At 41.3% G+C, this 25,842-nt stretch overlaps 3 protein-coding genes across 4 annotated transcripts in view; 1 reads left to right on the forward strand and 2 right to left on the reverse strand.

Annotated features, from left to right (window-relative positions):
- LOC106812610 (transcriptional repressor CTCFL-like) overlaps positions 1–7,592 on the reverse strand; it is a gene marked incomplete in the record, with an annotated part of 16,764 nt that extends 9,172 nt beyond the window's left edge. The window contains 9 exon segments of the mRNA XM_014816517.1: positions 758–845; positions 1,152–1,334; positions 2,708–2,783; positions 3,278–3,400; positions 4,055–4,180; positions 4,412–4,534; positions 5,172–5,303; positions 5,583–5,717; positions 7,493–7,592. Coding sequence (XP_014672003.1) covers positions 758–845; positions 1,152–1,334; positions 2,708–2,783; positions 3,278–3,400; positions 4,055–4,180; positions 4,412–4,534; positions 5,172–5,303; positions 5,583–5,679 — 948 coding nt within the window.
- Positions 7,593–12,557: 4,965 nt separating this feature from the next.
- Positions 12,558–24,610, reverse strand: LOC106812618 (alpha-protein kinase 1-like). The gene is made up of 15 exons (XM_014816531.1): positions 24,558–24,610; positions 22,944–23,006; positions 21,582–21,725; positions 21,243–21,363; positions 19,749–19,862; positions 18,594–18,711; positions 18,345–18,416; positions 15,979–16,180; positions 15,410–15,473; positions 15,017–15,069; positions 14,497–14,638; positions 14,216–14,266; positions 13,911–13,999; positions 13,180–13,217; positions 12,558–12,821 (listed from the first exon to the last, which is right to left on the reverse strand). The coding sequence occupies exons 3-15, from the start codon at positions 21,693–21,695 to the stop codon at positions 12,803–12,805; spliced, it is 1,197 nt and encodes a 398-aa protein (XP_014672017.1). The 5' UTR covers positions 21,696–21,725; positions 22,944–23,006; positions 24,558–24,610; the 3' UTR covers positions 12,558–12,802.
- Positions 24,611–24,654: 44 nt separating this feature from the next.
- LOC106812614 (YTH domain-containing family protein 3-like) overlaps positions 24,655–25,842 on the forward strand; it is a 9,121-nt gene continuing 7,933 nt past the window's right edge. For both annotated transcript variants that reach the window (XM_014816519.1, XM_014816520.1), the window contains exon 1: positions 24,655–24,837. In XM_014816519.1, coding sequence (XP_014672005.1) covers positions 24,817–24,837 — 21 coding nt within the window. In that variant the 5' untranslated portion in view covers positions 24,655–24,816. The remainder of the gene's footprint in view (positions 24,838–25,842) is intronic.

The raw sequence follows: 25,842 nt of genomic DNA on the forward strand, positions 1-25,842 counted from the left end.
AGGTCAATAACAGACCTGCGGGCAGATGGCGTGTCACACAAGGTCAATAACAGACCTGCAGGGCAGATATATACTCTTAGATTAATTACTCTCATCGTCTCCACGACCACGTTGATGCCGGTTATTAGATCGCTTATAGATACGCGCTTGGGTCACGCAAGGTCAGTAACAGTAACGGCAGCAAGCAACAACTACCAACGGTAACTTCTAAGTGCGGCGATTATTACACTAAATCACGAATTGCAATGCAGGCACGTCGAAGGACGATATGTCACACGTCACCACCTTGCAAAGAATTTAGCAATACACAGAGTCCCACGTTGTCCTACTGAGTGGAAACAACAATACAAGTAATGATTGTGAACAAGTCGTCACAAGTGATACTTGCATGTGTCATGCATTAGGCCATAATAAAAACATTGTTTGTTTGCCCTCACCCAACGGCGCCAAAACGGGGCAGACTCAAAAAAAATTTATTCATCTTTCCCATTCTTTTTTTTTTACAAATTGTATCACTGTACATTATATAAATCGGTACAGTAAGCAATACATTATATGTACCAAGCAAAACAAACATTCAACATAAAAGGTATCTCCACACAAGCACACCCGAGCATGAAGACACCATGCTGAATTTGTAAAAAGACCCCCTTCAAAAAAAGAAAAGCCTACCTACCTACCCAAACTTTTCAGCCTGGGTCAGGTGAGGGCAAACAAAGATTTTTTTCGATTGTGGCCTTATATAATACATACATACCCTAATTATCTTCTTGCCGTCTGCATCCACTTGCTCCGTGATGGCCTGGCCCTCATCGTTGAAGTCATACACACTCAAGTCCTTGTCCCTAACATGACAGGAATCAGCAATTACAATTATGTCACTGATAACGAATCGGGATAATAATCAAACGGATTAAAGAATCATTAACACACAAATAATCAAAAAGGAATGGCTCCTGGGAATTTATTTCACACGTTTTTTGGATTTTTAACTAGCTGAGAAACAATCTTATCAGGTAAAAATTTAACGATACATTTAGTCCCGTTAGTACTTACTTTTAATGTAAAAAAATGGCAACAATTTTTTTTTTTTTTACAAATATCACCGTAGAAAATTCGTGACGTCGTCAATTTAAAGCGAGCGTACTTACTTATCGTCCGGCTGCGATACGATCAGCACATAGCTGACCTCGTCCGGGTTGGTGTCGGACGGAACAATGGTCACCGTCTGGTAGGAGTTGCCTGTGTTCAGGATCACGTTCTGCCCGTCGCCCATCGCCTGCGCCTGCTCGGCTATGTTAGCCATCATCTGCAGTGTGTCATCCTCCCCCTGCAGCACGCACACAGTGTCACACACACACACGACACGTTACAGTCATGCTCAGGGCTCGAATTTCCCTATTGCTATCTCGCAAAATGCGTGTCGATATTGAGAAATTGCGAGTAGAAAATATAAGCACTTGCTATTTTCTGCGAGTAGAAATTTATACCATACATTATGGCATACATTATCACTGTCGATCACGGAAAGAATATATTTCATGATTAATGGTCAAACTGGTCGGTCAAATTGCCTACACAAGTTTCAATTCGCCGTTATTTACCGTACGCTGTTTACACTTTCATAATGCCGATCGCTTGCAAAAAAATTGCACGTTAGAATTCATTTTAGTACGTAGATTTTTTAGGCACTCGTGATTTTTCGCAAATGGCTAAAATTGCGAAATTCGTCCCCTGATGCTTGCAATGACTTAATTCTAGAGGGAATCATTGCCACTCTGCGTAAACGACAACATATAACAGTCATGCTTGCAGCGACTTAATTCTAGAGGGAATCCTTGCTACTCTGCGTAAACGAATTGTAAACATATATTGTCGTTTACTTAGTGTCAATGATTCCCTCTAGAATCGAGTCGCTGCAAGCATGTATGTAATGTGTTGTCGTTTATACATTGTGTCAATGAATAACGACAACATAACATTCATGCTTGCAGCGACTTAATTCTAGAGGCTATGCATGTGACCCTGCAGAGGGTGGAACATGAACTTGTGCAATCTAAGCACCAGATACAAGCAGATTATAGATTGTTTTACTATGATCGTATATATGCGACACGATTTTAACTGTTGACACCACATCGACTGTTAAAATGGGTAATATATTTTGGAATATAAGAATGCATCTAGTTACGAAGCTTTTGTGGCTGACAGTGACACCTGCACTATGAGTCCCACCCACTCGTCTAGCACATAGATACGTACTTAAGGCACATGTACACGTAATAACCAACCTGTTCAGCTGTGTCAGCATTCACAATCGAGGCCTCAGATGTACATGTAATAACTAACCTGCTCAGCTGTGTCAGCATTCACAATCGACACCTCAGATGTACATGTAATAACTAACCTGCTCAGCTGTGTCAGCATTCACAATCAACGCCTCAGATGTACATGTAATAACTAACCTGCTCAGCTGTGTCAGCATTCACAATCAACGCCTCAGATGTACATGTAATAACTAACCTGCTCAGCTGTGTCAGCATTCACAATCAACGCCTCAGATGTACATGTAATAACTAACCTGCTCAGCTGTGTCAGCATTCACAATCAACGCCTCAGATGTACATGTAATAACTAACCTGCTCAGCTGTGTCAGCATTCACAATCAAGCCTCACACGTACATGCCTAATAACTGAAACCTGCCCTTCAGCTGTGTCAGCATTCACAATCGACGCCTCAGACGACTGAATGACGTTACCAGACTGGTCCACCAGCACCCCTGCTGAAATCAAAGTGAGCAAGCATGATATGAGTGTTAAACAAATACAATAACTGAGACATTTATTAACACAATAGCAGATATCTAGCTAACTCCAATCATTGACTCATACTCTCACATAGCATTCGCTGGTTGTTCCATTGTATATCCAAATACGAAGCAACACTGCTATCCCCATCTGGTCCATACATCCTCTCCCAACATTGGTAATAAAATCACCATACCTAATCCTTACTCCCTCCTATATTATTAATATTATTATTATTATTATTAAATCTTTATTGCATGTAATTCAAATACAAATACATGTTCTGAAGATAGTGTTTTTCATTGAAAAAAAATCTGATAAATGCAATAGTGTTGAACAGTTAATATAATAAAATTTTTGAATGATACAGTACAAAACAGTGCAATACACATGAAGGAAATATATTGTTAAAAAAAACGTGAGTACATTCAGTATATATGGTCTTCCCCTTTATCCAGCCAGTCCTTACCTTCTCCCACCTGGTCCTGATGCAGTACTGCATGCTCTCCCTCTAGCACCGCTCCAGGTTGCAATGCTACCATAGGCTCCTGTTGGCGCTGAGCTCCACCCTGTTGCTGCACGCCTATGCCCTCTATAGAAAACACAAGGTCGAGGTGAGAAAGACACTCCAGGGGTAGAAATTAACTTTTGAACAAGGCAACGGACTCCCTGCCCTCAAAAAGAGGGAGCCCGCAGCAATATGAGGGAGTCCGCAGTCTGAAGTTCATTAACAATAACGCATGTGCTTATTTTGAAGATTCATGCGCTTGCACGTCTGCCAAATTTTCTTCGGACATTTGCTGAAAAAATACGGTAATACCGCGAGGCCATGCTCTGGAACGAACTAGTTAGTATATAGCAGAATTTTCAGGGAGTCACACGGCTTCCTGCATATGTCAAATCAAGGAGTCCGACAGTAAATCAGGGAGTATTTGACTACAGACTTGCGTTAATATTGCACCATGCACTCTGGCAGAACGACGAATCCGTGAGAAACACTATACAACTTGCATGCGTCCCGTTATACACATATACCAGCACACAAAGTCACATTGGTATATCAAGGTGTTATCCAGTCCGAGTCACCTCAATTTCATCCAACATGTGCACGTTTGCAGTAAAAATGAGGAAACAAAGCTACAATCACTACGATTCCTCCAGCAATGATGTGTTACCATAAAGACAACTGCTACACCCGTGTGGCAAACCGCACGCGACTACAAGTCTCCCTGTAGGTGGCGCTCACCTGTGGCTGCGTTCACCAGACCACTGATGCCAGAATCATGGAGCGCCTCGCCACCCTGTGTCTGTCCTGCTACGGTGGCGCCCTCCATCTCTTGTGACTCCTCTTTGAAATGTGCCAGGTCAGCCACTACGTTATATTAGAAAACATGCAGCATCAAAAACGATGTTCAACATTCAGGCATTGTTAAAACGTCCTACTGCGATGGTGATGGCACTACAATTACTCCCAACACAACAACCTACACACAACACGCAACCACTTATCTGTTTTTATTCGAGCACCTTCCCTTACGTCGCGATAGCACACAAAGAACGACGGAAAGGTTTTTCTCCTGCAGGGTGAATGCAGAGCTCTTACCTTGCTCTTGCTCGTGTAACGAGGGATCATATTCTGAGCCATCTGCAGTCGTGTATTGGATGTTACCCTGATCATCCGTAGTGACAAACACCACCTGCTGCTGCCCGTCACCTCCACCAACATCTGCAGGGTAGGGAGGAAGCATTCACTTTATCATGATAACTAGTGCTTAACCAGTTGCTGATGAGCATTACAGATGAAGAGATATCGATTCGATAGATCATAGAGATTCGAGTAGAACATGGTCCGACTACCCATCTCACGACTTGATGTCGGCCAGATTAGGGATTGAATATTGGATATTGGACCAATTCACAAACCAAATGGAGGCTACAATTCGACAAATTCGCAATTTAAAAGCAGATATTTACCTCGTGTTTACAATTGGGCTTCATTTTTTTCCACAATGGCCTTTTTTATACCAAATCTGTATCTTATTCAGATATTTCATCAATAACACCAACGTTTTTCTGAAGCCTCAGTGATTATAGCTCTCTGTGCAAGACGCTTCATGATGGATTGTTCAGCTCAAACACCACACAGTGTGCTGCTGACGAAATCGTGCCCAAAATTTGCAACGGATTTTTTCGCAAAATAAATTATCAAGGATCATAATTACTCAGATAAAACCCTGGATCTAACTCTGCCCCCTGCGTGCACGTGGGCGCATAGTTGTCAGCGGTAACAAGGATGTAGATCAATGTCTCCAGCGGTGTAACACATGGAAATCACAGAAGTGCATGCACAAGAGATTGCATACCTGGTGATTCACTCTCCGCGCCAGTACCGGATGCAACGTAGAGCACCTGCTGCTGATCCGTCGTGTCCGCACTGCCCGAGGTTACATACACCATCTGGCCACCAGACTGCGCTGCTGCTGAGCCTGGTGGTGCTGCAATGAACCAACAGCAGTTAACGCATGTGAGAATTGCCAGAGAACAAGCGTTCCTCTGCACGTGCCAACGAAGCACTTTTATACATATATACCCGATTTGAAAAGGTAGAAAGCCCCTTGCATATCCTTGAACGACCTTGATTAAAATTTAATAAATCCACAATGATACATGCTCTTTTTCGATTCGAACTTTAAGTCGAATGAGCAAAAGCAAGGACCAAGCAGAGAGACTGGGGATTTCTACACCAACCACTTAGCAAAATACACTGAACATACCATCCTGTATCTCCTTATTAAACGTGTCCAAGTAAGACTGGATATCAGTCAGCGTCTGTGGAGTAGCCGTCCCTGTGGCGGCCTCTGCTGCATCCATGTTGACTTTTTAAAAGTTTTACCAGCAATTAATTGATTCTGCATTAGAAATAAACACATAATGAGTCAGCCCACACCTATCAGCTACCCCCCCCAACCATTCAAAGCTGACCAGTGCTAACATAAGCATAAATCAGAACCTAATAGGAACAGACACAATTACTTAGGTCCCTGACAAATCAAGTAACAGTATTATTAAACTGCATTACGGTGATTAACTGGTTGGACCCGATCCACTTTTCAAAACTGATCTAGATTCAAATAAATTCTTACGTAAGATTTTAAAGTAGGATTGAAATTCTGAATCATTACCATCAGGGAAAAAATATAATTCATTTTTCGGGGGCTACTTTTCAAGCTCGCGTGCATGAAAATAGCACTCTAAAATTTGGTTTGCATTGAACTCTATGCAAATTTACGGGGGCTCTTTTTGGTATTTCGGGGGCTAAATCGCCCCGAGCCCCCGTGTATTTTTTTCACTGATTACCATATCATGTGAGCAGTGTTTGGCAGTCACAACCCCACACACAATGCACTGTGCTTTTTGCAATTTGAAATTGGCATATTTAGATGTTCATGTTGTTCTGTCCCCTTCATGTCTTCTTTTTACATGCCAATCTGATACCAGTTTAATGACAACTACTACTAGTACTAAGTGGTAAAGGCGCAAATCCACTTTAGGCACCTTAGCCTTAGGTATCACGAAGTGATGCACAGATTTCTGTGTATCATCAACTGATGCACAGATTTCTGTGTATCATCAACTGATGCACAGACTTTCCGTATATCAAGGAATGATGCAAAAACCCTAACCCTAACCCTAAGTCATAAAGTATAACCTTAGGTATCACGAAGTGTGTTAGGGTTAGGGTTAGGGTTAGGGTTTTTACATCATTTCTTGATATACGGAGTCTGTGCATCAGTTGATGATACACAGAAATCTGTGCATCAGTTGATGATACACAGAAATCTGTGCATCACTTCGTGATACCTAAGGTGCCTAAATTGGATTTGCACCGTAGTAAGTAGTAAGTTTTAAAGTACTATTGCCGTATTGCTACTAGAGACAGCTACTACAACTTTATAGTATTACTATTAGTAGCACAATTACGCTCATAGGGTCTAAGTCCCCCAGGGTACTGCCGGAACGTACCCTGGTAACTATCTGATATGGTTAGGGTTAGGGTTAGGGAGTAGGCGTAGGCGACTCCCTAGACTCGTTAGTGGAGTAGGCGAGGTACGGTCTGGCATATTAGATAGTAGGTACCAGCAGAGCATATAAATCACGTTGATTTATATGCTCTCCTACCAGGGGTACGTTCCGGTATACCGGACCGTACCCAGGGTACGTTCCGGCAGTACCCTGGGGGACATAGACCCTCTCAGCACAAGTTACAACATCATGTTTGAGCATCTCAGAATTATAAATATGTCCAATTTAGTGCAGTGCTCTGTTATTAAGAGCACTGCACTAAATTGGACATATTTCAAACGGCAGGTCAAATCAAATCAAAAAATTTATTTATCACCATAATTTGCAAAAATACAATGATGCAGAGAACATTATTTTGAAGGGTGAAGGGGTAGCGAAAGACCATAGGCATAGGTCCATAATATTTGAACTTCTGTAAAGCTAACAAATGCCAACCACTGCTACCATGCTAACTGCCTACATTAGTCATAGCAGGCATTTACTGATAGCCTAGTACATTTTAGTACAGCATACTTTAGATGTGTTGAACTGTGTGGATGTTAAAACTACGGGAAATCGACTGAATACTGCCGCATGGATATTTTGAAATTAGTGGTTTTACTTTTAGGTGCAAGCGCCCCCTTATAAACACGACGGAAAGCAAGCATAAATGTGTTAGCGCCACCTCCCGCCACCATGGCGTCGGCTACAACGCGCGCTAATGCTTATGGACTTTGCCGTTTTGGGCTGATTTTCCAGACAAAGGAATGAATAGTTTAGCTTGAATTTTATGCCAGAAATCCGCAAGTTTTCCACCACCAAAAACGCAGATTTTAACCATTTTCGTAATTTTACTTCTCGTCGAAAACATACTAAATAAAGAGCCGGTGACTTGTGTCCACCTATTATCAAAGAACAGTTTCCAAAATTTGTCACCGGGGCGCTGTGAAATCGGAGAGATATCATGTCGGCAACGGCGACCGCGCTCCAATAAAGAAGGGAAATGCGGCGGGAAACGCCACAACTGTTTTATGGTTCCTCTTCTACGTTGAAGTTGAACAACAATACCACCGGAAAGTTCATATTCTCTACTGAATACTCTACTATCTATCGCGAAATTGAAGGGCAAAACTTACCAGTAGACGATGAAAATTCTAACACTTGAGGGCGTTGTTCAAAGACCCATCATGGCTAACGCCACCCGACGAAGAAGAAGGGTCGTTCGGCAAATTCCGGAGCGATCCGAACATTCACGAAGCGTTAAATCGCGTTGGCAAGTTGTTAAAGCTGTATAGTCGCCCATCGACGTGATGGGAAATAGACAATAATCGCTTGAAATTCTGCTTAAAATTGCGAAATAGGATTCGTGGGATTTTATTGCTGATGCATTTTAACGCGAAAAATTCTAAGCACATTACAAAGAGCCAATTGGCTTATGTATGACGCAATGTTTCACTGAGTGACGAAATCTGTCATCTCCGTGACTCGGTCTCGCAGGAAATTGTGCTCTTTCTAATATTTTATCAAATTTATGTTTATTTAGTTACTCCAATTTCATACTTTACAAACAACATGTTTATAAATAATTTATGCCCGCATGATGCGCTTAGGCAACTAGCCAAGTTAACTACCTACTAGTACTTACTAGTAGTAGTAGTAGTACTAAACCCCATGAATGGCACAGAAAACGTGACATCTACATTATTTTATCGGCATTGCTCCATACACATCAGGAGTAGATAATAGGGATCCCTATTATCTACTCCTGATACACATACAGTATACGGTAGATACAAGAATGTAACCCAAACACAGGATAGGGGTACACGGGTGACGGGATACACCTATCCTGTGTTGGGGTTACATTATAGTATCTACATAATTGGCATTAATACATTATCCATAATGTTCTGAGTGTTACTCACTGTTTTACACACTACGACTGCCAATAAACTTAAAAACAAGGTATTTACCACCATGAGAAGGTCACACAAAGCCTGTCTAAACACAAAGGCCTTAGGGTTCTAATAGCAAAAGCAGTTCAGTCCTTTGTTAACAGTCAACAAATCCATGTTTAACCCTCCTCTTGAGGGTCAAAAGGTTATCAGACACTTACTCTTCGCACGTCAGTGGAAAGTAGTTTTCATGGTCCTTTCAATAAAGTGATAAAAACATTAAGTCAGCGCTACGGCTATAAACGTAACATTTAAGTCGTGCGTAGTGACTTTGTTAGGCGCAGATATGCAGATACGCAGTTGCGTACACATCATTTCAGCAACCTTCTGCATTCTGTATACCTCCCAAATCCCATTGGTTGATACAAATCGCGTGCCTGAAATTCCTGTTTTATGGTGGATTGTGACCCTAACCCTATTAAAAAAAAATTATTTGTTGTTATTAAATTGTTGTAAATAAATCATGTAAATATTTGCCTTAATTGGAAAAAAATAGTTAAATGGATAAAGATAGAAAAATACAGAAAACAGGTAAATAATAAAAAATCTGATGGGATTTGACCCAAGGAACTTTGAGCAATAATCCTGTACTGTACTCGTTGGGCTATCCAGACATATTGGCTTTCTAGATTATGGATGTGCCATGAATATGAGAACACTGACATCATCGAGGCAGTTCAGGAATCCATGTTTAACCCTCCTCTTGAGGGTCAAAAGGTTATCAGACACTTACTCTTCGCACGTCAGTGGAAAGCACATTTCATGGTCCTTTCAATAAAGGGATAAAAATGGTAGGTCACCGCTGAAAAAAAATAAGTTTTTCAATCGCTCGGTCACACCATGTCCTCAGAAAATGTCAAAAATCTGCCCTGTGCCCCATTGACCTTTGACCTCCAATTTCCGCACAGTGATGGCTTTTCCCACCATGATGCTATACACCGACTATCACGAGCCTAGGTCGAGCCGTTTAGATTTGTGCCGCAATTCTGCATTTCCTCCCTATACCTTAAGTTAAGGAGGGAATGTTCCCACTTCTTTTACACCTCTTGACCTTTGACCTTTGACCCCCAGCGTCGACATCCCAACTCGTTTTCGGATTACCCCCCCTACGTCCCGACTTTCGAATCCGTACGTCGAGCCGTTTAGATTTGTGCCAAACTGTTGACGGACGGACGCACGCAGGGACGCACGGACAATCATGCGATTCTACAAGCTGAAAAGTGTCTTCAGAAAATGTCTGATATCTGACCTTTCCCCACTGCCCTTTGACTTGTGACCTCCAATTTCGCGCTGGTCACACTATACATCGAATGATCGAATGTAGGTTGAGCCGTTGAGATTTGTGCCGCAATTCCGTATTTCCTCCTATACCTTAAGTTAAGGGGGAAATATTGACACAGCTTGACCTTTGACCCCCAAATTCGACATCCCGAGTCCTTTTCGCGATCCCCCCCCCCAGACGTCCCGAATATCAAGACCGTACGTCGAGCGGTTAAGATTTGTGCCCAACTGTTGACGGACGGACGCACGGACGGACAATCATGCGATTCTACAAGCTGCATCCGACTTCGTCAGCTGAGCTAAAAACCATTCTGTATTCATAATTGTACGTTGTATTCATCTTCGCCTTGTAATTACTTTGATCGATACATGCATCTTCTACTTCTATTGTTACTAAGTCATACTACACTATGTCACATGCTCACAGCCATGATAATTGCATATCATACTGTATTTTTCAGCGAGTTTGGGTTTGCATTGTCCAGATGCCAGACTGACTGCTGTTTTGAGCACTTGCGACTAACTTGGTAAATATCTTGGTAATGATTCGCTCATGCTCAGTATTTGTCAGCATTCAACAAAATAATATTCCTTTCTGCTAGTACTGGATCAAGTATGATATAATATATGTGACCCGCTGCAGCAAAACCAGGATTAAGTAGGAAATTCTACAAATTGAGTTATGTGCATATCTGAATAGATCATTTAATTACCTTTAAAATGATATATAATATTTGGCTATATCTAAAGAATTGACCGATCTACAGCAATTTGAAGATCGGAAACCGACTTATTCTGGAATATGCAGCTTTTGAGATAAAGCGTTCCTGGTCAGGGGCCCTCCAAACAATTATTTTTTTAATTAAAAATGACCATAATAATCTAGAGATATCTGAACCTATATATCCGGATTAAATATGCACTTAGGAACTTATTTTTGTAAAAATCTCATTCTTGTCCAGGTAGGCCATTTTCAGCATTGACATGTGTGCGTGCTCATTACTCAAAACAATGACTTGCGACTTAGTCCGTATTATGCTAGAGCGGGTCACATATTTATCATGGTTATGGGCATGCAAAATGTATGTCAGATTTGCATGTATGCCTCTGGCGTAACTTAGTCTGGTGCCACCAGACTAACCCAGAGATGCATACTAAAATATAACGTGGTGACTAGGTGATATAAATACTTGATATGTTGTTCAATAACTTCTGAGAGTTGTTCTAGTAGGTTTATTTTTCATCAATCGTACATATAGTATGTAACAGTTTGCACGGAGACAGGTATATAAATACAAAGTGACAATGCCTAAGACTAATTCCTAAATATTTTTGCTATCAATAAAAAACAACCCAAACAAATTCTTGCTCTTCACCAAAAGAATAAAATGTGTTGACAGCCTGCATGTTGTTATGCGGGTAATATTTGCAGGGGCGGATCCAGAGGGGGGGTCGAGGGGGTCCGGACCCCCCCTTTTTACCACAAAAAAAGGAAAAAAAGCATACACACACACACTTCTCTTATATTGTCTCCATAAAAAAATCTTGTTTAGCACTAGTTTTTCTGATAAAGATTTACTTATATATATGTGAATTCGTTATAAAAACCTAGAAATGGGCAAAGAGGGGTCCGGGGGACCGGATCTGATAAATTTTTGCATTCTAGACATCAAAATTACTGTTCAGATGCTCTCAGAATGCACCAATTTTTTTAAAAACAATTTGGGGGAGGTCCCCTAACCCCCCCCCCCAAAGTTGCTTTCGGCAGCTTTTTAAAACCCCAGAAAAAGTAAGCAGGAAAACTGCCCTTTATTTCTTCCTGGACACCCCCTTTTCAAAAATCCTGGATCCGCCCCCGATTTGTAATATATTAGTATGCAAAATTGACGTACCACGGGTGTCAAATTTTTGAGTGTGTACTTTGCTTTACCCTTCTGCACACGTTATCGCCTACGAATCGGCTATGCCCCAACTTTTTACGCGGAACCCAAACTGCACACATACGACAAACTTACGCTGAGAGGGTCTATGTCCCCCAGGGTACTGCCGGAACGTACCCTGGTACTATCTAATATGCCGGACCGTACCTCGCCTACTCTACTAACGAGTCTAGGGAGTCGCCTACGCCTACTCCCTAACCCCAACCCTAACCATATCAGATAGTTACCAGGGTACGTTCCGGCAGTACCCTGGGGGACATAGACCCTATGACCCAAACTTACCCTAGTGTGTAATGATTCGAATGCAAACATAGAATGCACTATGCTAATCACAACCTCTTGCTAATCGTTGCAAACAAAACTTTTCTTAGAAGACCCAGTAAAATTCTGCACACACACAAACCTATAATATAAAATCAACTGCAATACTATTTAAATTCTGACACTCTGTAGCAATGTTATTCATAATTTAGAGTTCAGAATCACATTCAGTGATTATAAAATCTCAGTCAACATTGTTTACTCATTTTATTTTAATTCCCTCACACCACCTCCGATTCAACCACATACCTAAATGTAACATAATTCACGTACATTAAAGTACGTACATACGTACTGGGAAATTCTTTTATTTCCAACAAGGAATAATTGTATCACTGCACGTTTTCTATTTTAGCACTGAATTATGTTGTGGCCACAGCAGTCAGGGCGTCTAATTTCAATGTAAAATCCTTTGGATAAGCCAAGTTTCTGCATTCATTCTTTCTCCAGCATTCTGCAAACATAAATTTAGCGGAATTATTAAAATTATTAATATTCACAAAACCAATAACCTCATCAATAGCCTAGTATAAAGCCCACTCAGCTATCTCATGGACTCAAAGTGTTTTATGTATCAATTAAACACTCCAGAATTAATTTTTTGTATTAGTTCTGTGGCCAGGCATGCCTTCCAATATCCGATTGATTTTTGCAGCCAGCTGACATTGTGCCACTGGTGTAAACTTAATTGTTACGTCTAGCAAAACCTGACTGCATTTCTCAAAGTCGGCGGACGGCGTCTAGAATTCCGAACGTTTTACGAAGATGATTGAAAACATATGAGAAGCTCTATAGAACAACAGAACCCTTACATTGCTGTGTTTAGCTCTTCCCCGGTCGCTTTCTCCATCTAAAACCACAACGAAATTACATGAAATTAATGTGAAACAGACAGAAACTAATGCTTAGCTTCCAACAAACGTTCAAGCATTAGAGCGCACCAGCAGCATAACATAAACCTTATGCTCTTCAGAACGTGAATAGTCTGATTGGTGTTTGAAATTAGGGTTAGGGTTTTATACTAATTTATACTTTATACTTTATACTTTTGTAGGGCTAAATTTTATACGTAAAAATAACTCCCTTGTTCAAAAGTTCATTTCTACCCCTGTATTGTATGTGTGGGTAAAAATCGGACAGTCGAGTACAGTAGTAACAGTACACAATCTATTATCGAAACCCTTGGGACCAGAAATCGGAATTTTTCAGATTTCAGAATTATAGTACAGTACAGATATACATACCGTATATCCTGCAACTAACCAGTATTAAAACCCAAGTTTTCAAGAGGCCAAGTGCTGTACCGGTACAGTACAATATGTACGAGTAGTGCCAAACACATTAATATTTCTGCAGCAAACCTTGCGCAGCCAAACGCAAGCTTTGGTGTGCAGACGACCTCCACGAAAACACTTGGTTTTCGGAGCTTTTCGGTTTTCAGAATTTCGGATAATAGATTGTGTACTGTACTGAGATCACAGACATTCTAAGTAAACGGTCAAGTTTGACAGACTAGTGTAGCAAACCTTTAAAGCAAGCATACCTCTGGTACATCAGCCACCTGGCCGGCTTGCAGGGGTGGTACTGCAACTGTGCCAAATGCAGCCTGAGGTCGTTTGGCACTCTGTGGACCTGAGATAACAGAAACGCATTTCTTTGTGGCCCAGACAAAATTACACAGCAGAGGGAGCCACTATCCAGAAAGGTTATAGACAACCATATGAATACACTGAACAGCATATTTGTGCTAACCTACTAAGTAGTAAGATCATTAACATATGATTGATATATATATATAAATGATGCTTTGCAGAATCATGTGATCCTGTGTTTGATACTGCTTGATACCGTTTTGGAGAGCCATCAGCACTCCTGGAGTAATACCGGCACGGCCAAAACCTACAACACATCATAACATTAGGAAAGCACATTCCAACCGACATTCCACAATACTCCACCACGGGTGACGCTACGACCAAGATTATACGAAAAATACCCTAGGATTTGATCTCGCCAAATACAATTAATCATTCTAATTGTTTAAAAAAATCTAAAGGTACACCCTGCATGCATAATTTCGGTTGGAAAACCACACATGATAAACGCGTGTTTTGCATGCTTTGTTTCACCTGGTGGTGGCGCCATGTGTCCACGCCCCCTGCCAATAGACATCTGACTGAGAACCTCGAGATTCTGCTGCTGGGCAACTCCGCTCATGCCTGACATCACTTCGTTGACCTTCTGCTCAGGCAATGCAGAGGCGCCGCCGGTCTGGGAGAAACGAACCAACACGTTAGTTCTTCGCAGCAGAGTGACTTCACAAGTAAACAATCGTTGCAGTGTTGGGGAGCCTGCATTTCGAATTTCGCTCGTTTTATTTCCAGTATGAGCTTGTAACGATCTCTAATATCCAGACAATATACGATTCTAACTGCGAGATATTAGATAGAGAGGTAAGCGCATGCATCAATGAGAAATCAACGTAAGGAATAATAATTGCAATCGGATAATCACAGAACAGTGATTTAAAAAACAACGTTCTCACTGCTGAAGCAAGTTTCGATGCGATTTCAAACAAGTTCCATACACTTGTATAGCTGAAAAGGAGGTTCTGTAACCAAAATATTGGTGGGTAGCATGTTTACCAACCTGTTGTAGACCAAAGATGTTCGCAGCCATACGTGATTTGTTAGGCAAACCACCTAGAAAGCAGAACATAGAAGAACAATTAATACACCTTCCTATGCAATTATTCTACCCTCAACCCAAATGTCCTGGAACTAGCTTCAACTTTAAGCTCTGCCTTCTTCCTGCTGCCTCCCAGGTGTATAAGAATTTTACTTAAACACTGTTTGACAACACATTGTAATATAGTTGTCACATTTTTGTGTACTTTAAACACACGGGAAGAGTATGGGGATGGTACCATGTCAATGTTTCGATTTCACAAAATATCTCATAATAAAAATGTATGAAATGACTAATGCACATCGTCATGATTCATAATACTAGTGCTCTGAGCTGATTTATGATGCAACGCACTTTTTGTTGCTTTCAGCTGCTGCTGCTGTTTCTGTTCCAGCTGTTTCTTCTGTTGTTGCTCTGCCTGTAACATTAGTGAAACCTATAAGCATAAATAGGGGAAGACACATGCCATGCTGTCAGCACCACTTACATAACAGTTCCTTGTATCAAATACACTTCACATTCTCCAGTAATCTACCAGCCAAAAAAATACAAAAAGATACAGTGACTTCAAAGTTAAATCAAACAGCATATCCATGTAGATAACAGTCATATTTAGATAATGTTCTCATTGAAACCATATTAAGCCAATGAAAATCTGCCAATTGTATGCTGTTCAGATGTCAATTTGGGAAGGCAAGGTTTGAATAAAGCAGCGTTTGTATTCTGTCTATCTGATCAAAATATTTTCATGCACAAAATGCTTGCATAGAACACTACTTTGATTACATACACTGGTGGATATAGCTAGGGGGAATGCAGCTTTAGGACAGTACTATTGTTACTATTGCTTTTTAATGTTTTAGTGTTATAAAAATTGAGACTTTAGGTATATATTAATCATAACTTGATATTTAATCACATACCAATGAGATGGTTTTAGGTGTTCTCAGAGGTTGATCTTCCTCTTGATGTTGTTGCTTGGATTGTTCCAGTTGTCTTTGTTGTTGTTGTTGTTGTTGTTGTTGCTGCTGCTGCTGCTGCTGTTGTTCGTACTTTTTCTGCAGCTGTTGTTGAGTCTCCGTTTCTTCTTCATAATCTGAATCACCTGGTTGTGGTTCCAATGGCCTGCAATGAGATAGGTCTCCAAACTGTCAGTAACAGTTACCAAGATGATTACAGTTACCAAGCATACACAGTTACATCTAACAAGAGCCGCAGAGCGACTGGGCTCATCTGAGGTGTGTTGCTACGGTTATGAACGTAAAATTTCAGTCGTGCGTAGTGACACATTTGTTAGGCGCAGATATGCAGATACGCAGTTGCGTACACATCATTTCAGCAACCTTCTGCATTCTGCATACCTCCCAAATCCCTTTGGTTGATACAAATCGCGTACCTGGAACTCCTGTTTTATGGTGCATTTTGACCCTAACCCTAACCCTATTAAAAAAAAAAAAATTAATTGTTTTAAAAATTATTTGTTGTTATGAAATTGTTGTAAATAAATTATGTAAATATTTGCCTTAATTGGAAAGAAATAGTTAAATAGATAAAGATAGAAAAATACAGAAAACAGGTAAATAATAAAAAATTTGATGGGATTCGATCCAAGGACTTTTGAGCCGTAATCCTGTGCTGTAGCCGTTAGGCTATCGAGGCATATTGGCTTTCCAGATTATGGATGTTCCATGAATATGATAACACTGTGACATCATTAAGGCAGTTTAGCGATCCATGTTTAACCCTCCTCTTGAGGGTCAAAAGTTTATCAGACACTTACTCTTCGCACATCAGTGGAAAGCACATTTCATTGCCCTTTCAATAAAGTGATAAAAATGGTAGGTCACCACTGAACCAAAAAGTTTTTCAATCGCTCTGTCACACCATGTCCTCAGCAAATGTCTAAAATCTGCCCTGTGCCCCATTGACCTTTGACCTGTGACCTCCAATTTCAGCACAGTGATGGCTTTTCCTACCATGATGCTATACACCGACTATCACGAGCCTAGGTCGAGCCGTTTAGATTTGTTCCGCAATTCTGCATTTCCTCCCTATACCTTAAGTTAAGGAGGGAATGTTCCCCCTTCTTTTACACCTCTTGACCTTTGACCCCCAAATTGATCATCCCTAGTCCTTTTCACGATCCCCCCCCACGTCCCGAATATCGTGACCGTACGTCGAGCGGTTAAGATTTGTGCCCAACTGTTGACGGACGCACGCACGCACGCACGCACACACGCACGCACGGATAATCATGCTACAAGCTGCATCTAACTTCAGATGAGCTAAAAATCCATATTTTAAAATAGTAGAATTAATACACCCGCTTTCAGAGTCATCTTCACTTACACTGCACATACAATCTACATACTTTACATATGGCAAACAGCTCGACAATAAATTGTCTTCTCTAGAAAGAGCTAGGATAGTATCAAGAGCTAATAATACCTAGAGTGTACAACGGAAAAACGGGAAAAATAGTGCTATTTCACGACATGATTATTCTACTTTGCCTGCGAGTCTAGAATAATTTTATGGTATTGCATTAAGCAGAATTCTTTGCTCTCTAAAACAAGACCAACCGCTTGTCAATACGATACTCCTAGGCTGAGATATTGGCTCCTAAACCTCCCCTCCCACATGCCTCACACGGCCTGGCATCCAGCTTATTCAGCAACCTAAACGCCTCTAAGGTTGCTTCGTGAGAGTTCGGTTTTTCCGCCATAATTTTATGAATGATTTTCGGGTGCAGGTGCAGGGTGGAGGTGACTTTCGGGGGCATCGCCTATGCCCTTATCTCCCATTATCTTTCCTAGCACGGCTAATGCCCGTCATGATGGAGCCGGCAATGTTTTTTTAATTAAGTCTCTACAACGCAGCTAGTAAGAGTACCAAATTTGGGCATGTGACATCAATTATCAGCGCTCCAAGCGGCGACGGAAAACGATAGCCAAAATGCTTAGAGGCGTTTAGGTTGCTGAATAAGCTGGATGCGAGGCCGTGTGAGGCATGTGGGAGGGGAGGTTTAGGAGCCAATATCTCAGCCTAGGAGTATCGTATTGACAAGCGGTTGGTCTTGTTTTAGAGAGCAAAGAATTCTGCTTAATGCAATACCATAAAATTATTCTAGACTTGCAGGCAAAGTAGAATAATGTTGTCGTGAAATAGCACTATTTTCCCGTTTTCCCGTTGTACACTCTAGGTATTATTAGCTCTTGATAGTATGTATTAGCCACACTACTTGCCAAACTGTCTTTAATGTGTCTATTTTTGCTATGAGACTACTTACAAACCCAGAGTCGTTCGCTCAGCCGCCTTCAACAATCGTTTTCGATGATTTCGCTTCTGTAATGGGGCCCACCTAAAAAACAAGACGCATCAAAGGACTCTCATGCCACTACAACACTCATAAATCATTACTCTTTGCTGCAGATCGACGATTTAACCAGCTAGCTTCCAGATGTTCATTGAAGATGCACGATAGTTGAGAATTGAGATGTTATTTCCTGCAACGTGCAATGTCTGTGCAAATAATTACCCCGCTGTATCAGTCACGTGCACCTTATTCCTCGCTGTGTCCCGATACAACTCCATGGCTTGTGCATTATTGGCTAATGCAGGGTTAACACTATGGATGGGGGGTAGGACTGGCGTCTCTACAGGCAACAGAGAGCATTCAAGCATGTACATGTTATTTACTGCTGCGCTTTCAAACTAGAGTTCAGTGATCATTAGTGCATACTGTGCAATTCACAGAAACAGATTAGTTTGTTACACCAAATTAAGAACGAATAAAAAATGAAGCAAGAAAAGAGCCTCCGTGTAAAAACTCTTACAGAAAACCATTTGATGCATATAGAATGAAGCAAGCTTGCTCCTTTCACGTCTTGGTAATGGTTTTCGATCATAGGAGATAACACTGGCAGTACCAATTAATGTTAATTATCCAGAGGTGAACATACTGGCTGAATCATTGACTAATTTAGAACCGTCTTCTATGTTTACAGTTAGTGGCACATGCACTGTAGAGCTGATATCACATGGGTGATTGGGTACAAAATTTTGGACCGTGTTATAAGTCCGTCTGCATTATTATATTGAATTTATATATTTTGATGTAATCGACAGGGTCGGCACAGGCATGAAAATTTCCTCGAATTTGATCCGACTCCTTGAAAACTCTTTGAATCTTAAGATATTATGTTTTATATTGGAATTGTCCTGGGAAATTTGTCATTGTTCCTATTATCTTGACCGCATTATGAGCGATTCTGCACTATATCAGATCTACAGTGTATATAGGGGAGTATTATTGTCATCTCAGCTTAGCACTCAGCTTAGCACTCAGCAAAAAACGCGTTTGATGGAAACTGCAGGAACATAAGGAGTAGCGTCCTGTGTCTCCTACTACATGCGCAACCGAAACCCCTATAAAAAATTATGGGCGTCCTGAAGGACGACTAATTATTATTATTATATTGTCATCTTTACGTAGCTGATGCCACTGCATTCACCACGTTGCCTTATCTGTGTATTACATCTCCACATCTGTCTGTCTGTGCTTCCTTTCTGCTGAAAAGCACCGACTCGGTCCATTACAAGACCTTCTTGCCTCGCTCCACTTCTCGGCTCATGAAATATAACTCGACGGTTGCAGCAGAAAATATCATACAGATGAATGCGCAGTGTTTACCGAGATCCCAGTTCTCCTCGGTGTCCACGATGGAGTTGGCTGCGATGGGTGCTGGCAAGGACGTGTCACCTCTATAAAAACGGCTCTGCTCATTTTTCTTTTCTTCTTGAAAAGCTGCAGTCAGAACGAAAGCCACCACCCATCAATCAATTCATCAATATTTATCAATTATTCAATCAATGACGAGGACACATAAATACCAGAATGCCATGTAAAAAAACACGCGCACCGACGAACACACATAGACAAACGTAGAACATAAATATGAAAATATGATGGCTTTCATTTTAAAAACGAGCAAGATTGTCTTTAGAGACAGTCACTTTATCAGGCTACAAAGAACAGAAAGCTATTGACTAACATATAGAACACGTTGATTCACACATTACACTGGCACAGCGTTTACAATGCATACACATTTTAGTTCAATGCTTGTTTAACTTATAGTGTTAAGCGCAATAATCCAGATCGATCACGATTATTATGATTTTATCGAAACGAGTGGTGATCGCATTATGATAGAAGTTATCATTATATGCTTGGCATCTAGTCAATTTGAACAAAGCACACAACACAACTTGATATAATGTATATTTAAAAGGTATGTATATATAATTAGAGTATTTACATGTAGTATAGACGCTTCGCCATTTCAAAAACAAGCCGATTTAGAAACAACCTTGCGTTCTACAAATTCCTCAATGTTCGGCGATCATAAAAAAACAGCAATTTGCAGAGGTAGAGCGTCCCTTAATGGATCTCTACCGGTCCTACAATTTTATGGCCGCCGTCATGAAAAGGGACGCGTGACACAGCATGGGACACACTCGGGTCTCCTCTTTCTGCCACGTTCGTCTACTTTTCTCCTCGCCCTGCGTTTTCCCTTAAACCTGGTATCTGTTCCTTTCCCCTGTTCTATCTCCGGAGCCGCACACCGCCGAGTGATTCCGGGTACCAATCGACAACCTAAGGTATAACTTCTTACGTTTGTACGTGATACGCGCACAGAGAGGCGACATACGAGTCGGCTCTCTCTCGATAACCTTGTTCTCAGATCGTGTAGTTATCTTGTTAGTGGTTTACACTTTAATCTAATATACGCACGTGCAGTTCATTATAATTCTGTGTTCGTATTGTTTATATCGGCGTTCCCAGTCAGCTACCTACGGAGGAACCCCTGCAGCCGAACCGAGAACCTGGGTTGGTGAGGTAACGCGACTCCCTGTTACATACATGCGAAATTAATGAGATCATACCAAAATTTATCCAGCCACTAAATGGCATGATTATACTATGGGCAAGTAGACAGAATGTACGACAACTCAAATAGAGATTGAGACCAATATACTTTAAAAATACTTTAAAAAACCATTATCAATTTAATTGATCACGAAAGTAAAAAGGACTAGATAATGGCTTAGTCAAAGATCATGCACACCACTTATACACACACCAGGCTGCAGCACACGATGCATATCACTGATATATACAAACCAATGTCGCGTTCAAGTGCTCCCTTGTCAGGGCAGGTGAGCAGGTGCAGCCTTTGATCTACCGATGGGACAACATGCCTCGCGTTGAAGGGGCAAGCCCAAAGTTCTTTACCTACATGGTTCTGTAACAAACATCATAAACATACTGCATAGGTGTGAAGTTATCGTATAAAAATAGTAAATTGTGAATTTTTTACTCCCAATAAGTCACTCTGCCATTTAAGCACCGCAACCTCCGCAGGAAATGCGGCATGGGTGAAATGCGGAATTTTGAATTTTGAAATTTGATCTGTTCTAACCAAAACTAGATGAGGGCAATTAAGGTCAACCTAACACTCACCTTTCTGCACTTTATCAGGTGGTATGGGAACTTTGCTGCCGAGACCCTGTGCACAGGATCATATGGGCACACCTGCATTATTTGTCCATCGGGATCAGTTCCGTAATAACTCATTGTGATCAATTGTGTCAGAGCACACGTCAACTGGAAGGAAATAAGTGCATCTGACACATGGAACACATTTCAGGAATTACAATTGTTGTTGAATATGTAATATCTGTTTGTGCAACCGATAATTCATCGAAAAAGGTGTGACGATCTAATTTTGAAACACAAAATATAAACGAAAAGGGGCCGCGACTGTTAAGAGCCTACCGACTTGCCATTGAAAGCAGACTTTTTTGTGCTAGATCTGACACTCATTATAATCGTATAAAGTTCTAGCACAAAATTGAAGTGTGTTAAAAGAATGAGAGATAGTGTTTACACATGAAACAGCAATGATGGATAGTTGGAGAGGATGTTACAATCATCCGGATGCATCTAGGGAATAGTGGACACAGCTCAGTATCACAGACCCTACAATACAGAACCGAGATTTCTGATATTCCACAGTCCTGAGCTTATAGACTTTGAAAGCGGTGAGTGAGTATGAGAAGTTAAAGGGAAGAATATGCATGGTGGATAATATTAAAGTGAGCTCTTCAGAGGTAAGACTGTTTCTGAGATGTAGTCGCTGTTTTTTTGACAAGTTGCAGAGAGCAGTCAGTTTTCCTTTCAAGAAAGGAGGGCCAAAGGGAGACCACCATGGCTGAGAAAAGCAGTCAGAGACTTATCACTGTATAAGCGAGCATCAAGGCAAGCATTAAATACAGCCACTATTGAAAACAGGGGCTTCAAGTAAGATTTTGAGGGCAAGACTGTGGATAACATTTAATGGAATAACAAATGTTTTAGGAACTGTGCCTGGAACATGATGTGAACAAATGATAAAGGATATCTAAGGAAAGACATGGTCATAAGTGCTGACTACATTATCTCATCCACCACAGGGGTAGAAATTAATTTGACGATTTACAGGCCAGCCGGGCCTGTAGGTAAGGGATTTTACAGGCCCACCAGGCCCGCATCATTCCCAAGACACCGCAGAATTAAAAAAAAATAAAAGACAGAAATTTGAAATTGTTACAATAACAAATACGGTAACTTTTCATCCTCACTGGCATGCCGGGGACGGTTTTGCATGCTGGGGGTGGATTTTCTACGGGCCCGTCGGGCTTGCTAGTATTAGAAATGTCAGGCCCGAGCCTTAAAATACGGGCCCACAGACCCCTTATGATTTTGACCCATGCACCAGGGTTTAGTACGTGGGAGGAGGGAGGACTTTTAAATGTAATTGCATCAATGCGAATGGATACTTGCCCACTATTGTCACAAAACAGAATAGTCACTGTCAGTCTGTTTGCACTAATGCTTGTGGTGATCCTGTAATGCAGAGAAATGAGTTAATAAGTAAATATGCAAATAACTAGTAATAGTCGAATATAGATAGAATAAGAAATAGTTGGAGACGCAAGTCTTTGTTTAAACGCTGACCAACGACACGCGACGACGGCCGTACGTGTCAGCCAATGAGAGCGGTCGAGATGCCCGCGTGACCAGGATGTAAGACAATAGAGGGGACGCGCATACTTAAAGGAGCACCCCTTTGTGCACGTCCCTCTGCCTCTCGCTATTCTGACAGAACAAGACGTATACATCTTTGCGTGTGTGAGCATCCTATCGACCGTTAGAATCGTAACTTAGAAAATAATATGATTTAAGGAGTGTAAACCTTGTTCAACAAACTTTTGTCTTTGCAATTGAATTGCAAATGTAGCTTCACATCCACACAGGTATGGGCTCTAATAATAGCAAAAGCAGTTCAGTCCTTTGTTAACAGTCAACAAATCCATGTTTAACCCTCCTCTTGAGGGTCAAAAGGTTATCAGACACTTACTCTTCGCACGTCAGTGGAAAGCACATTTCATGGTCCTTTCAATAAAGTGATAAAAATGGTAGGTCAGTGCTGAAACAAAAAAGTTTTTCACTCTGTCCGTTAAGCCATGTCCTCAGAAAATGTCTGATATCTGACCTTTCCCCCACTGCCCTTTGACCTGTGACCTCCAATTTCGCACTGGTGATGGGTTTCCTGCCCATCACACTATACACCGAATATTAAGAGCATAGGTCAAGCCGTTCAGATTTGTGCCGCAATTCCATATTTCCTCCTATACCTTAAGCTAAGGGGGAAATATTCCCCCTCCGGTGACACATCTTGACCTTTGACCCTTGACCCCCAAATTGGTCATCCCGAGTCCTTTTTACGATCCCCACCCCCATTCCCCGAATATCGTCACCGTACGTCCGAGCGGTTAAGATTTGTGCCCAACTGTTGACGCACGCACGCACGCACGCACGGATGGCCGGACGGACGCACGCATGATCATGCGATTCTACAAACTGCATCTGACTACGTCAGATGAGCTAAAAACACAAATAGCATTTCGCAGTTTTATTTATAATTTTTCCAAACATAATATACATGAACATATAAATTATTATTATTATTTTAGAGAGATACACACTCTCTATCACTGTGTATTTGTGCATGCACAAGGGCGTGCGCGCTATGTGTTGCAGCGGTGTATTGGACGGTGTTGAAGTGAAGTTATTAGGTCAAATCAAACATTAAGACTATTAGTATTACTGGTACTAGTACTGGTAGGGCTAGTAGTAGTACTGACAAGTTGTATTTATTAACCATCATTTTATTATTCAAACGGTCCAAGTGCCTGTGGCTGTGCCTGTGGCGTGTGGGTAGGCCTAGGTCACAGTAGGACTAGTAGGTGCATTGTTTACAACGGCAGCGTTGAACATGTTAACGTAACATTCTTTATATACATATATATTAATATCGGCTATGAAATTATAATACATTTTTCGTTATTACCATATATTTTACCATTAATATATTAACGAGATTACGAAACATACTTGTAGTGCAACGATGCGTTCTACTTCTATCCTCAATATCGTTTGTTGCTCTTGTATTTTGTGTCACAAGTCACGTGCTTGTGTCTCGCGAGATTATCCGCCATCGTTGTTTCTTCCTGTTGTGTAAATTCGCTCTACTGCTTTGTGAAAAATCAAGCCTTCTGTGCTTTTCTTTCTCGTGCTTTGAGATTTGGACTCTTTCTAGTAGCCGTTTAGTTGTCATTTTTCTATAAGACCTCTAGTAGATTTGGAAAAAGTGATGTCTTCTGGCGTAAACCAGGTAACAAAATAGAAAAATGTCTTGAAACTGCTGAACTAGCGATGCATGCGACTGTATCAGTGTACCTATGTAACACAGGCACTTGGAACGTCTCAATAAAAAAAAAAGGTAAATAAACACGAAATGTATTTACTACCAAAGTGTTAATGTTTCTCTACTCTATTTCCCCTATTATTGCCGATAATTACCCTTAAATGCCGGTCAAATGCTCATCTGCAACACACAAGTACACCGCATGCCCGCCCTGTGCACAAACGACATGATTAAGAGAGCAGGTAGGAAAGCGTGATCGCAAAATTCGCTCGACGCTCGCTTCATTTCACACGTTCACAGCACGAATACACATCCATCCTGCAGGAAATGTTCTCTCCGTGAAAATGTAAAGAGGACGTATCATCCGAAAATCCCTAACGGCGCTACTCTCGATCGATCACTGTAGTCGTGTGTGTGATGTCATGCCCACGCGCATTTAGCTCTAGAACTATAGCCAAAGGCGTCGGAAGCAATAAAATAGTGCCGCGCGCTTTCAGTGCGCTACGCAGGCATTTTTCGAAAAGGGGCGTGTTAGGAGCACGCCAAAGGGCACGGGGTCTGGGGGAGAGCGATTTTTTTGAAATTTGCATTCCACAGATGCGTTTTCTGCGCGAGAATGGGGGGGGGTCCGGAACCCCTGGACCCCCCCCTGTACACGCCCCTGAAAACTGTAGACACTGATACCGTGTGCGCTTGCACTGACGGGTGGGTCCCGGGGGTAGATTCATGATTCATCAAGCTGCGTACCAAAATATTTTGCGTAAATCTTGTGTGCGTACGCAATCGACGTTGCTTAGTTGCGATTTATCAACGCAGTTATTTAGTAGTATTCGTATTATAGTATTAGTATGCGATTTCGCATACGCAAGCGAGGCGTTTTAGTGCGATTCATCAAGCTAACAATTTACGTAAACCTTTGCGTAGGAGAGTGTGTATGTGTCAGAGAGAGAGAGAGAGAGAGCGGATCGTGGG

The sequence above is a fragment of the Priapulus caudatus genome, unplaced genomic scaffold (assembly GCF_000485595.1).
Source record: "Priapulus caudatus unplaced genomic scaffold, Priapulus_caudatus-5.0.1 Scaffold666, whole genome shotgun sequence".
Classification (NCBI taxonomy): Eukaryota; Metazoa; Priapulida; class Priapulimorpha; order Priapulimorphida; family Priapulidae; genus Priapulus; species Priapulus caudatus.

Excerpts from the sequence above, each read along its gene's own strand:
- LOC106812618 (XM_014816531.1), bottom strand. The coding sequence starts at position 21,695 with ATGAGTTATTACGGAACTGATCCCGATGGACAAATAATGCAGGTGTGC. Across the intron at positions 21,364-21,581 it reads ACCTGATAAAGTGCAGAAAG|AACCATGTAGGTAAAGAACT; the intron begins GTGAGTGTTAGG and ends TGTTTGTTACAG. Across the intron at positions 19,863-21,242 it reads AGCACTTGAACGCGACATTG|CTTTTCAAGAAGAAAAGAAA; the intron begins GTTTGTATATAT and ends TTCTGACTGCAG.